Below are 14,916 nucleotides of genomic sequence, written 5' to 3' on the forward strand. Positions count from 1 at the left end.
TGTATTTTTTTTAAATATATATTTAATGTAATTTCTTTTAGCAAATCTATTTTTTATGATTTTTTTATTTGTTTTGCATTTTAGCTTAAATTTTATAAACTTTTATGAAATAGAAAAATTGCTATTTTATGATTTTTGGTCAGTTTTTTTTTAATAATATATTTATTAAACTTTTTTTTAAAAAGAAAACATAAGCAGTTTTAATATGAGTAATTAACAATTGAATTAAATCTGGTTTGTTTTCAAAACTTTTTGAGTTTTTTTGTTGTTATTTTGATTTGTTTATTATATTATTAGGTTTATTGTTTATTGTTTAGTTTTTTTTTTTTTTTTTGATGAGAATGCAAGCTTTTTTAGTTTTTATGTAATATTTAGTAATTTATTTAAATTATTTTGTTTTTGAGAGCAAAGTTAACTTTTTGTTTAAAGCCCAAGTTATAAATCATGTATATTTTATTTAATTTTTTATTGTTTTTTTTTAGTTTTATATAAAGGAAACCTTAACAACAAGCTCATTTGTATTTAAATGAAGAATGTTAATTATTTTTTTATTATAATTTGTGTTTGTTTTTAGCTGATTTAGTAGGTGTTGATTTTTTGTCTGTTTAAATAAAAAAAAATTCCTTTCATTATCACACCTTAACTTGGCTTAACTTTGTGTGTTTTCTGGGGTTTTGTTTGTTTTATATTTTCTATATATTTATATTAAACTTGGTCCTTTTATATTTACCTTGTTATGTTTTATTCATTTACTTAGGCTTTTTATAAGTAAAGTTTGTTTGTATTAATATGTATGTATATGTTGTTTGTATTAATGCGATATTCTTTTAGATTATTGCTATAAAAATTAACAGAGGGTTTAACTTTTGAATTTTTAAAAGAAAATACAAATTTACTACATAAATTTTAGCTAACTAAATTTTTAAACAAAACAAACTGTTATTGATGTTTGTTGATAAATTATGAAATTTTGCTAACTCTGGTATTTTTAATTAAATTTTCACTATTGGCTTATGTAGTATATGTGTATGACTAATTCACATAGCTGGACATTTGAGGTCAGTAATAAAATTCGAATCCTAAAAATTGTGTAATTTTTAGAAAATTCCTCACATCCCTAAATTGCCAGCTACGTATGATTTTTAAATTTAATTTATGGTTATTGATAACGTTTGGTGTTTATTGAAATAATTTACATAATTCCGTTTGTATTATTTTTAACTATTTAAATTTTTTAAATTATTCTAAACTATGTAAATAATTTTGTTTATATACTTAAACTTAGCAATTAGTTGTTCGTATTTTTTTTTTTACAAAATTTATTATAAAATTAAAATTAAAAAAGAATCTGTTTAATTTTTTTGTTAACTCAACTATTTTTATAAATATAATTTTTCATGTCAACGCATTAATTTTAATATAAGTGTTGGTATATACATGTTTGTTTGTTTTTGCATTTAATTAAATTCCTGAATTTAGATTTAATTTTTTTAACAAATTATGTTTTTTTTTTTAACTAAGGAAATAGTGTTTAATATGGAACCTAGCTATAATAAATTTTTAAATTATTAAATTGTCCTATGGGATTAAAAGATTTATATAAGAATTATTTAAAAAAAGAAAATATATTTGGTCATGATCGGGACCTTATATAGAACTTATGTTAAAAAGTGACCAGACTTTCACGAAATTTAGATGTCAGATTTCTAGAAGTATATTTGGGCTGCTTATACCTTAGGGTATAAGTAGATTAAAAAAAAACTCAGATAATTAAATTTAAAAAAAAAACAACAAAAAAAAACTTAATGAAAAAGTTTTTTTCTGCATTAAATAAATTGTTGATCCATGGTGCAACTATAAAAGAAACTAACTGAATATTAAACTTAATAAGTCAATTTATAAATACAAATATTTTGTTTAATTAGTTAAGCCAGTATTTATATTAGGTTTTTATAATTAAATCTATTTGGTTTTAGTTACATTAGTTAGTATATACTAAATGAATTAGTTAATATAGATTGATATATTTTTATATAAATATATAATTATAAATTGTAATACTTATTTTAGTACATAAATTGCATTAAATTTAAATCACATTAAAGTTTTATTTTTAACCTTTTTTCATATTTATGTTTATACAGAGACTTAAAGGAATCAAATTAACTAAATAATAATATAACAAAAAAAAAAATATAGTTTTAATTCTTTTTCATCTCTGTGTATGATAATAATAGTAATAATGTTAATTCACTTGTAAGAAAACAAATTACAAATAACCGAAAAAACCAAAAAAGTAAAAAGGACAAAAAACAGTAAGAAAATCGCCTTCGATATCGTTAAAATTTATTTGAGTGTATAATGACAAAGTTACGTGTGCCAGAGGATAATGGGGTTTTCTTTCTTTTTTTTTCTGTGGAATTTTTTTATTTTTCGTTATATTTCTAACTAATGCAGTAGTGAACAAACATCTTCATATTTTATGGGTGATTGGCTTAAATACAGCAAAAAAAATATAATTTTGTTTTTTCTTTCTTTGCTTTATAAAAAAGTAAAATGTTTTTTTAATAGAATTTTTGCCTTTTGCTTGGTTTTACAGTGCGAAGAGTTTTAAAAATGTTGAGAAAAACTTAATGTTTTTTTTTTTAGATTTTTACTTTGAATTTGTGAACGAACGAGTAGTTTGCAATAGATTTATGGTGTAAAATGTGTGAATTTATTTCTTATATTTCGATCCATAAAATATGTTTCTTTTTTTAATAAATAGTCGTTATAATCTATGATATTATTTTCGTTTTGTTTTTTTGCTATAAATGCTTTCAAAATTTACAGCTTAATAATAAATAAATTCTTATCATGATTTATAATAGTTAAGTTTTTGTTGTTTGTTTTTCTTTATTTTTGGTTTCTCTAGGTTATAATAGTTAGATATTTTTGGACTATAATACTAATTAGAGTATGTGGTAATGCTACCTGGTGGTATCCAATTGATAATTATTCATTAATATTACAACTAAGGATATCAGCAAATATTTTAATCTAAGGGATGTCGTTGATGATATGTGTTGATTTTGGGAGGCGGTATTACAGGCATCGGCATCACTGCAACTCTGCAGACAGCCATGTACATATCTGTAGGAATAGAAAATATTGTTTAAAACGGATTTAAATTAATTTGTATTTTAGTATTTTACACTCACCTGTCATCATAATAGAATTTACCACAATGAGACATACGCACGATTTCCGTGTCTGTAGTTAAAGTGCCACTATCTAAAGCACAGCCTCTAACGGTTATAGTTTCACCATTGTCATCTGTAATATAGAAAATAATTAAAATAAATATTTAAAATCATTTGTAATTAAAATTTTGTTTGTTCTCATTAAATATGAGGATGATCGAGTTTTGTCTAGTCTATAGTCTAGTCTATAGTCTAGTCTATAGTCTAGTCTATAGTCTAGTCTATAGTCTAGTCTATAGTCTAGTCTATAGTCTAGTCTATAGTCTAGTCTATAGTCTAGTCTATAGTCTAGTCTATAGTCTAGTCTATAGTCTAGACTATAGTCTAGTCTATAGTCTAGTCTATAGTCTAGTCTATAGTCTAGTCTATAGTCTAGACTATAGTCTAGTCTATAGTCTGGTCTATAGTCTAGTCTATAGTCTAGTCTATAGTCTAGTCTATAGTCTAGTCTATAGTCTAGTCTATAGTCTAGTCTATAGTCTAGTCTATAGTCTAGTCTATAGTCTAGTCTATAGTCTAGTCTATAGTCTAGTCTATAGTCTAGTCTATAGTCTAGTCTATAGTCTAGTCTATAGTCTAGTCTATAGTCTAGTCTATAGTCTAGTCTATAGTCTAGTCTATAGTCTAGTCTATAGTCTAGTCTATAGTCTAGTCTATAGTCTAGTCTATAGTCTAGTCTATAGTCTAGTCTATAGTCTAGTCTATAGTCTAGTCTATAGTCTAGTCTATAGTCTAGTCTAGTCTATAGTCTAGTCTATAGTCTAGTCTATAGTCTAGTCTATAGTCTAGTCTATAGTCTAGTCTATAGTCTAGTCTATAGTCTAGTCTATAGTCTAGTCTATAGTCTAGTCTATAGTCTAGTCTATAGTCTAGTCTATAGTCTAGTCTATAGTCTAGTCTATAGTCTAGTCTATAGTCTAGTCTATAGTCTAGTCTATAGTCTAGTCTATAGTCTAGTCTATAGTCTAGTCTATAGTCTAGTCTATAGTCTAGTCTATAGTCTAGTCTATAGTCTAGTCTATAGTCTAGTCTATAGTCTAGTCTATAGTCTAGTCTATAGTCTAGTCTATAGTCTAGTCTATAGTCTAGTCTATAGTCTAGTCTATAGTCTAGTCTATAGTCCAGTTTATAGTGTAGTCTATAGTCTAGTCTAGTCTATAGTCTAGGCTATAGTCTAGGCTATAGTCTAGTCTATAGTCTAGTCTATAGTCTAGTCTATAGTCTAGTCTATAGTCTAGTCTATAGTCTAGTCTATAGTCTAGTCTATAGTCTAGTCTATAGTCTAGTCTATAGTCTAGTCTATAGTCTAGTCTATAGTCTAGTCTATAGTCTAGTCTATAGTCTAGTCTATAGTCTAGTCTATAGTCTAGTCTATAGTCTAGTCTATAGTCCAGTTTATAGTGTAGTCTATAGTCTAGTCTATAGTCTAGTCTATAGTCTAGGCTATAGTCTAGGCTATAGTCTAGGCTATAGTCTAGGCTATAGTCTAGTCTATAGTCTAGTCTATAGTCTAGTCTATAGTCTAGTCTATAGTCTAGTCTATAGTCTAGTCTATAGTCTAGTCTATAGTCTAGTCTATAGTCTAGTCTATAGTCTAGTCTATAGTCTAGTCTATAGTCTAGTCTATAGTCTAGTCTATAGTCTAGTCTATAGTCTAGTCTATAGTCTAGTCTATAGTCTAGTCTATAGTCTAGTCTATAGTCTAGTCTATAGTCTAGTCTATAGTCTAGTCTATAGTCTAGTCTAGTCTATAGTCTAGTCTATAGTCTAGTCTATAGTCTAGTCTAGTCTATAGTCTAGTCTATAGTCTAGTCTATAGTCTAGTCTATAGTCTAGTCTATAGTCTAGTCTATAGTCCAGTCTATAGTCTAGTCTACAGTACAGTCTACAGTCTAGTCTATATATTAGTCTATAGTCTAGTGAAGTATCTATCATATATGTATGAATGTGTATATCGCTATATCGAATGATTTTTTAAATTAAAAACAATTTATGTAAATCTGTTTTTAAAACAAATGATCCTTAAATTTATTGCATATAGCCCTATTTAAACAAGCATTTGCTTTTGTTTTTCAAAAATCCTTTGTTTAGTTTTTATCTTAATTTCCATGTAAAAGACTATAAATATGTTCGCCAATAGCACATCATCGATATCATCAGCATATAATCGCCATAAATCATCGAAGATTGTCATCATACAACAACAGTGTATTTTGTAAGTTCTTTTCTATTTTTGAAAATGAAAGAACAAAAAAGAAAAAAACGATAAAGTGCTTACCATAGTAACCAGCAATTTTAATGCATGCTGTAGCTGGAAACAGTCCATTTCTACCTTTACGTCCACCCATGCACGGTGATTCCAATATACCGGTTGAGTAATTATTGTGAAAAGGATCATCACAAGCCTTGTTGGTGCCATTATATGAAACACACTTGAAACAGTCGATGGCAAAAACTGAAAACAAAAAAAGAAAGAAAACACAAAATAGCAGCAACATTTAAAAAAGAACCATTGAAAACGACATGAAAGACACAAATTATCACATTACAACAACGGAAAATACACACATGCTTATTCACATAAACGAGGATAATCCGAAAAGTTCTGTATTTGTGTTAAATGTTCAGGAAAGGAAGGCAACAAAAGCTCACATTGAATGTTTGAAAGTTATAAGAAAAAAATAGTTGAAAGGACCTTTCAGCCTGCTTTCACAAATACACATACATGTGTATGGATATAGATAAATGTTTGTAATCGTTGACAAGATTACCAAGCCTGTGAATGTTTCTGAATGCATTAGAGTGTATGTGTGACAGTGTTTGTGATTTCGTCGTATGTTAAAACTTACCATTTGTTATTGTTGTCATCAATATAACACATACAAGTCCTGTAATGGTTAAAGACCACAAGTTAAAAGGCAAAGGCAGCAACGGTAGCGGCATATTGTTCTTGTCAAGTTGTTGTCGTCGTTGTTGTGCTTGTTGTCTATGAACGAACAATTTTCTGGCCCAATACAGCTAAAGTAGTTGCTATTGTTGTAGCTGTGATTTAGCTTCCTAAATTTTGCACTCTCCTCTGTTTTTGTTTGCTTTTTAAAGACTAAAAAATGTTTGTTTCGTCTAACTAAATTCTAACGAAAGAATATTCTAATCGTAGTAGTGGTGGAGGCAATTACGATGATGAGGATGTCGAGGATGTTCTTGATGTTGATGTTGATGTTGATGACGATGATAATGACTTTGCCCTTTTCCTTTTCTTTTTTTGGTTCTCGGTTCCTTTCCTTTTTGTTTTCTTTCTATTTGTGGTTGTTGTCGTCTCGTATGTATGTGTGTGTGTCAGTATGTGTAGTTAATTTTATCGTTTACGGCTGTTATTGCTTCTACTACATACGTCTTCTACTATCACTACAACAACAACTGTTATGTTTGTTGATGATGTGTCCTTGTTGTTGTTTTTAATGTGCTGTGTATATGTCTACTTCCTGCGGTTGTTGTTTTTGTTGCTGTAGTTGTTTTTGCTGTTGTTGCAGTATAAAAACCACTTGAAATTTTAAGATGATTTAACGACGACAAGGATGCTGCTGCTGCTACTTTAACTATTGTAGCGGCACGCATGGTTTTATGGTTTTAGGAAATCATAAAAGTCATGTTACTCCTGTTGTTGTTGCTTCTTTTTCTCCATACAACCTTTAAACCACACATTTAGGCTCATAATCAAAAATAGGCAGTTTCAGACATTATTGGTGATTATATCAATCTGCAACGAGTAGAAGTGGGAGAAAAAAAAATAAGTTAAAATGGGCGAAATGTTATGTATATGTCAGTATAAAAATCAATGTTAAGTAGAAATCTTTGGATTTAAAATTTGTTTCTAGCGTTTGTTTTTTTATTTCTCTTATGACGATTTGTTTGAAACATGTTACTCGTACTTTAGCACATTTGGTGGTCATCATACTACGTGCCTATTATAAAGAAATACATTAGTCCTACTTATTCTTAAGTAACAGGGTGGTTTCATTTGTAAGGTGTAAAAAAGAGTTTATAACATAAATTCAAATTTATTCGATATGTTTCATATAACAGGATCGAAACGATACTCACTTTCAATTTCGAACAAATGAAAATATTTTTTTAGTTGTGTTGCGACTATATAGTGCAAAAAAATGTAACCATATACGGACTCTATTACGTTATAAAAAACCAAAAAAAAAAAATACGTATCTCCCAGTTTTGCCCCAAGTTATACACTTTTTTATTGGACCTCGGCGTCATTTTTGCAAAAAAGTTCTCAGGCTCATATCATACAAACCATTCGGAATTTTGTTTTACTCTCTAAGGAAAAGTTGTAGGTAGCTCTAGTCATAAAGAACATATAAAATCAAAACGACTTGATCAAGTGCTTGTCTAAATTAGGCGTATACTTAATATTTGTAATATCAATAAATCATTAACACGTATACGTACAGGTGTCGTTAATAAAAGCAATGCAATTGCACAATGTAAAACTTTCCATTTTAAATGAAAAAATTAAGATGAAGTTTTTTTTTGATTTTATATATACGGGTCATATAAGCCCGAAAAAATGGTCTTTGTAAAAATGACATTGAGGACCCAAATCTTTGGGGGTCCATAGAAAAGTGCATGACTTTGGGCAAAATTGGGAGAAACGGGTGTGTTTTTTTTTTGGTCTTTCATTACGAAATTATGTCCGTATATGACTTTAAAAATTACACACAGTGCTAGTAAGAAAATAAAAATCGGATCAGAAACATAAATAATGATTTAAATGTTCACATATTCCTCTAAAATGATTCGATTTGTTAATATCTAATATTTTTTTTTTTAAATTTCACCAATGTTCATCGAGAAACGTATGTGTCTTGCAAGTTAATATAAACGAATTTAATTAATAATCGTTATTATACAGTCCAGTTTTACTATTTTGCAAATTAGTTTAAATCTGTAAAAATGAAGAGCTCCGAAACAGCTTCGAGTTCCAAAATACTTAATATTATACCGAATTTTATAGAAAACTCATATGTGCAGGACCATCCTAATATACCAAGTAGACAAACATGTAGTAGCGTAACAGTACACTTGGAAAAAAATCAATCAGTAATATATGTATCTTAAAAAAATGTTAAATCACTCCGCCTTAAGTATTTCTCCCACTAATTCTCCTTTTGTACGATTATTTACTCACATAGAAATATGAAGTCTTATATCATGTTACAAAGATTTTTAATTAAAAAGGTACCATTATTTCCTAAAAAAACTAAAAACAAAGTGCTTAAAAGGTAAATTTTATAAAAGTACTTTTGATATATTTAAAATAAAATAAATTTTATATAAATAAATTTAGTTTCGGGGTAAGCCTTTACTACAAATATTGTTATTAGAAGGAAGAAAAATATGTAACAAAGAATTTCTTTAAGTGTATGCGTATGTAATATGCAGGCTTCTTGAATGTATGTTAAAATGAAATTCGTACATTATTCAAAAAGTCGTTTTTAATATATAAAGAAAAAACAGAAAGAAAAATGGAGAGTAAAACAAAATAAAACAGTTATAATAAATTCGCGTGACCCTCTTACATTTTCTTGGGGAGTAAATAAAAAAATACTGTAAACCCCATAAAATTGATGATTACGCCAAAAAAAAAAAAAACGAAAATAAGGAAAAGGAACCAAAAACCCACATAAACTCTATAAAAAAATAAATACTAACAAAAAAAAAAAAAAAAAAAAAAAACGATTTCAAAATATAAAAAGCAAATATATGTGTGTAATAAATTTAACTTTCAACAACATTTTATGCTTATTGCTACTGCAACTGGCGAGGGGAGGCAAGACTAGGGAATTTATTCGTGGCATTGTGGACAAACTCACAATCAGACAGATTTCTTTATGGCTGGAGATGAGGAAAATAAAGGTTATAGGTTTCCTCTTTTTATGACCAAAGTGTAAATAATTGCTTTTGCCTTATAAGTCGCTGTTGTTTTTTTGTATTGGTTTTCAACAGATTTTTATGACCCGCTAATTCCCTAATGTTTTAACAAAATAAGATTCTAGTTCATGTAGTGTCATTGTTAACTAAACAAAAAGAACAACAAACCAAACTTTTATACACTTGCCAACACTCAACTATAAATTATGACATTTGTGTAAAAATATGACCGTTAAATCAAAGTAAAAACCACATAAATCTGTGCGATACGCAACAAAAGTTCCTTTATATTTTACGAGTAACATGTTTTATTTATTGCCAATTTTTTATATATTTTTTTTTTCTTCATCTTCTTGCCAAATTAACAAAATCTGTTAGATTTGAACGTAAATGAAATGTAACGAAACGTAACAGCAACAAATGTTTAATTTTTATTACGTCGCCTCATTTTCAGTTTATTAAAAACACATTTTTTATGACTTTTGCTTCATAAATATTACAGCATTTTATGTAGAAATTTTACGAATAATCATAAAAATAATTAACAATAAGAACAATATGTTTATGAAACAATTATAATTAAAATAACATAAAAAAAAATCAACCAGCCAACCAATGGGAAGGTGGGACTAGGTCATGAAACTCAAAGGAGACTATTGTTAAAATAATACAATATTAAGAAAATAAAATTTACTTTTTTGCTAGAGAAGGAAACGGAAATTTACGCCAACACAATATCACTTATTCATAAATAAGTAGTAGAGAATACAAAATAAGGAACAGATTTCTTAGAATCTTAAAAAAGAATGTCATCGTAAATAAGCTTAATACAGGAGAAAATAATGCTAACAGCAGTTAACGTGGTCTTGGCTTTTGGTCCAAGTCTCAGCAGCAGAACACTGACAACATCTGTTAATTATATTGCTTTTGTAAAATTTTTGTATTCCCTTGTACATTAATATGTGTGTGTGTGTGTGTGTAATATACTCACATTTCTAAGAATTTTTTATAATAAACTCTCTTGCTTGAATACAATGAATAGAAACTAATTTGTGTGTTTTTATTGGATGTTAGTAAGGAAATTGAACAACTTTTCGTAGAATTGTATTCTTATCACTTCGGAAGAATTTGTATAAAACTACTATGGAAGTGGAGTTTATTTACTTCTAAAAAGTGATTATAAATGTAGTTAATCTAGACATCTCCTTAGTTTTATAGTTTGACATTTTGTACGCTTCACCAATATATTACGGAAGGTATTATTCGTTAATGCTTATATTTGTAACGACTTTTCGACCTTCTGCCATTCCTCCATGTAAACTTTGTTATGCAAGTCACAATTTTCAATATAATTTGATAAAATTTGGCACAAATATTTTCTTTAATCTAAAGACTTAATATAATGAATTTGTTAAAAATCCAAGCATTATTTTTCCTATCTCACGTAGAACTGAAATTTAATATTCATAATTTTGTTAAATATTCATGTATTTTTAATGAGATGTAGGGCAGGTATAACTAGACAATTAAGTTCTATTTTACTTTTTCCAGTACTTTTTGATATCGAAAATGCCGCAGTAGTACCACTTCTACTATATTAAGAACTTTCAGACACAGTTTGTAGTCTCCATAAAAGACAAGTTTAAAGACCATAGATTTGTCCATAGACTAGCCCATAAACTAGTACATACAGTAGTCAATAGACTAGTCCATAGAGTGGGCAATAGACTAGTCCATAAACTAGCTAACAGACTGGTTCATAGATTAAGCAATTGAATAGTCCATAGACCAGTCAGTAGACTAGTTAGTTGACTAGTCAATAGACGAGTTAATAGACTAACTAAAACACTAGATAATAGAATAGTCCATAGAATAAATAGTTAACTAGTCAAAAATACCGTGGAGGTATAGGGTATAAATGCCGTGTTTTATATTTAATTTTTAGAATTGTACGATTCTTTCAAACTACATATTTAAAAATTTACAAACTTGTTAAATTTTAATTAAAATCTGCTCCATCTCAAGACCACAAATATTATAACAACAACATAAAATAAACACTTAAATGAAACAGCCATTAAATTCTCTTGTCCTGTTTATGTCAGATAAAAGACCAGAATCACGGCTGAAACTACACGCAGCAGCCAAATAAAAAAAATAAATATTTAAAATCAATTATCAGTTTCATGAAAACAGAAACAAACTTGTTGTGCGAAAACTTTTGAAATATTCGATCCAAAAATAAATATTTAAATTTAATTACTGGAACCACTCAGATGTTGTGAGAAAGAGACCAACGGATGGTAAAATACAATGTTAAAGATTTTTTATTTCTTAAATAAACAGTTGTGAGTTGGTCGTCACTGTCTTTATCGGAATTAAAAATCAACCATAAAAAAAGTAAAACAAATTTGAAAGTGTAATCAAATTATCTTTATATCTCTGTCAACATCCTTTTCCTTTTATTCAATCAATTCATTTCTGCATAATGGTACTTTTGTTGTTTTTCTGTAGTTGCTAGATGAGGTTCTCTTGTTTTCCATTTTTATGTTGTAGGTCCTCTTCTGATTTTTTTCCTGTTGTTTTGTTTTGCTTTTTATTATGGTAATTACCTATTGAAACAACCACTACAACATCAACAATGACAACAACATTACAACTACTACTACTACTAACTAGCTAAAGTAGTAGTAAATGTTTAGCTATGTTTGTGTGTAGCTGTAAGTTGGTGTATGTAAAAAGGAAACGGAAGCTAAACAGTAAAACAATTTTACTTTATACAACTATATAAAACCAAACTGGCAAATTAACATTAAAAATCATAACAATAGCAATAAAATGCAATTCAGACCAAAGTTAAAAGAGTTTAAAAAGTATAATAACAAGATATTCTATTTTTATGTTCTTCATTGTTAAAATGGGCGTATACATATATTTTTTGTATTTAAATAGCTGCTTAGTTAGTTTGATATATTTTTATTTTGGTTTTAAGGGAATTCTCTACCTTGTGTCCATTAAAACTTATTGTGTTTTAACAATAATAATCATTATTATAATGATGATAAAAATAATTAAATAAACAACAGTTTTATGAAGAAAAAAGTACTGAAGCATAAGTAAAAGAACATTATAATAATCATCTCTTAAAATAAGGATTCTAACTTAATTTTCTTTTCTGCTTAAAAAAATCGTTTAGGATGTTTTTCTTTCTTTCTCATGTTGGCAGCAATAATGTTAATTATGAACATTTCATAAAAGGTTTTTAAATAAAATTTTTAATTTTTCAAACAACTTTTGTCATTAATGTAAATAATAAAACAATTTCATTTATATTAAAAAAGGTAGATTTAAAGAAATTAATGCAATTTTGAAAAGGTATCGTTTGTAGGAAAATAACTTAAATAATATGAATTTAAATTATTAGTTAAAAATGTTTTTTGATACTTATTAAAATCAACTGAGAAATAATTTGTGGTGACAATTAAGTTTGTCTGGGCTTTTTTATTTTTCATATTTATATTTTAATATAAAAATAATAAGAAAATGCAATTATATTGTGTTACTAACTTTTATGATACCAGAGAGACAAAAAAAGTAATTTGTGTCTCCTTTGTATTAAACCTAATTAACTTTAAGCAAATTAAATATATAAAATTTATTTTCTGTCTCATTTATTTTTACTGCAACATTAAAGATTTCACCACAATGTCTTAGTAAAATAAGTGAAATCTGTTTAAATCATTTCACCTGGATAAATCTGTTCATGAAAAATAAAAAAAGTTCCTTTTTCTGTTTTAAATTGTTAACATTTTTTTAATTAAAATTTCTTAAATAAAAAAAAAACACATACAAACAAGCAAAAAGCATATGTGAAAAAGTTATTTTTCTTCTTGCTAAAATCATATTAAAATGTATATGTATGTCCTTATATGTGAGTACACACATGTATTTGTATATGTTATTGTATTAAGTAAAAATGCTTTTGAAGTAAAATAAGATTTTCTAATTAAATAAAAAATACCATGAGCTGGATTTCTCGAAATTCTAGCACAAAAATTTTTCTGTTTGAGGGGAACAAAAAAATCCTTTTAACAAGTAAATTTCCAGAAATGTATGAAAAACCTTTCAAATTATTAAGAATTGTTTAAGAGTATGAATACAAGCGATTAAAATCAGTATTACTTATACGCACGTGTATACATTAAGTTGACACACTTTTGTATGGAGTGTAGAATAGTTGGCAATATTAGCAACTAAATTCCTTTGACTCCAACACTAGATCAAGTATCTTGGTAATATTGTTTTAAATAAATTTAATTTAGTGTAGAACATGTAAAATTTCTATTTTGGAGTCTCCCTATTAAAATTGCGTTTACAAATTCTAAAACATTTTTAACAAATAACAGGTGTTCTGGGATTTATATGATATTTAAATACTTAAATACATTTATAATACAAATTTGAAAATACTAAACGAAGTGCATTATAAATATCGCTCATTTACTTCAAAATTGTCTTAATTCAAAAATTTTTTTTGGAAAAATTTTAGGTTATGACATTTTTAAAGAAGTCAGTAAGATTAATCAAGCTGAGGGTCCAATTCCTGCAGGAGACTTTGACCTATTTCTTGGTGGGTGAACAGATCCTTTATCTTCTTTAATAGTAAACTAGCATTTCTGATCGTATTCATATATGAACTAGTTCTTCTACTCATATATTTTTAAGAAACTTTATTAACAAATCTTGTAAAAATTAAAAAAATCAAACAAATTCTTACCAACTAAAACTCATAAACACATTTAACGTCATTCTTACTAAACCCATTGTCTCTCCGTCATTTAGAATTTAATATATGTATGTGACAAACACCTTTTAAGTATAAAGATATACATACATACACACATACATTCATACATACTTATATATATGTATGAGCATGTTTATGACTTTTAAAAGTTCATCACTTTCATCTAACAGGTAAAAGAAATAAACAAAAAAAAAGACAAAACAACAACATCATCAACACAATGGCAACCAGATAAACACACAAAAAGTCCAACAACAACAACAGGAACAATCAAAAGTAAGAAAAGAAACTTAAAACCAAAACAATTGTTAAAACTCATATGTTGTCTACGGGTGTAAATGAATGTGCTGGCATGTATGTCATGAATTTCACCTGTGTTCCTTAGATATTTAGTGGTTAGAGTAAACAACAACAAAAAAACTTACAAACACCGTGTCTCACATTTACTCACTCACTCTCTGACTTAATTGCTTACTCAAACTCGAATACATTTATAATATATAACGGGATATGCATTACTTATGTACTTATATTACTTAGTTCAAACTGTTTTTCCATGTGTCTGTGTGAGACAATGTGTCAGCTTGGGAGCATGTGTGTTTGCTTTTGTGGCATGTTTTGTTGCCAGAGCAAGAGACAAACAAATAAATTAGCTGCCATCATTTTGCGTGAAATTTTAATGAATCAACATTTTTTTCCTGTTTTCATTTTTGTTTTACAACAAACAGATTTTTGCCTGTATAAACATCAAGTAGTTAGATACTGTGAACTCAGTTTCATACAAACATATGGAGGGAACATACATACATGTGTATATTAGGATGGCTACAACTACAATGTATTTAATACTTGATCTAAGTGGTATGAACTAAAACAAATCGATAAGACATCGTGTATTATTAAGTGTATTAATGAAAGTTT

The 14,916-nt window shown here is 27.5% G+C and overlaps 1 protein-coding gene across 1 annotated transcript in view; it reads right to left on the bottom strand.

The window, feature by feature from the left end:
* Window positions 1–2,894: 2,894 nt before the first annotated feature.
* The window catches only part of LOC119605189, a 98,083-nt gene continuing 86,061 nt past the window's right edge, over window positions 2,895–14,916 (bottom strand). The window contains exons 4-7 of the mRNA XM_037958146.1: window positions 6,092–6,999; window positions 5,521–5,697; window positions 3,201–3,315; window positions 2,895–3,132 (exon numbers count right to left, since the gene is read on the bottom strand). Of these exons, the coding sequence (XP_037814074.1) occupies window positions 2,970–3,132; window positions 3,201–3,315; window positions 5,521–5,697; window positions 6,092–6,185 (549 nt within the window). The 5' untranslated portion in view covers window positions 6,186–6,999 and the 3' untranslated portion in view covers window positions 2,895–2,969. The remainder of the gene's footprint in view (window positions 3,133–3,200; window positions 3,316–5,520; window positions 5,698–6,091; window positions 7,000–14,916) is intronic.

This window comes from Lucilia sericata, unplaced genomic scaffold (genome assembly GCF_015586225.1).
Source record: "Lucilia sericata isolate MDLA Ls3-8-SP2 unplaced genomic scaffold, ASM1558622v1 Contig000014F_arrow, whole genome shotgun sequence".
NCBI classification, from domain to species: Eukaryota; Metazoa; Arthropoda; class Insecta; order Diptera; family Calliphoridae; genus Lucilia; species Lucilia sericata.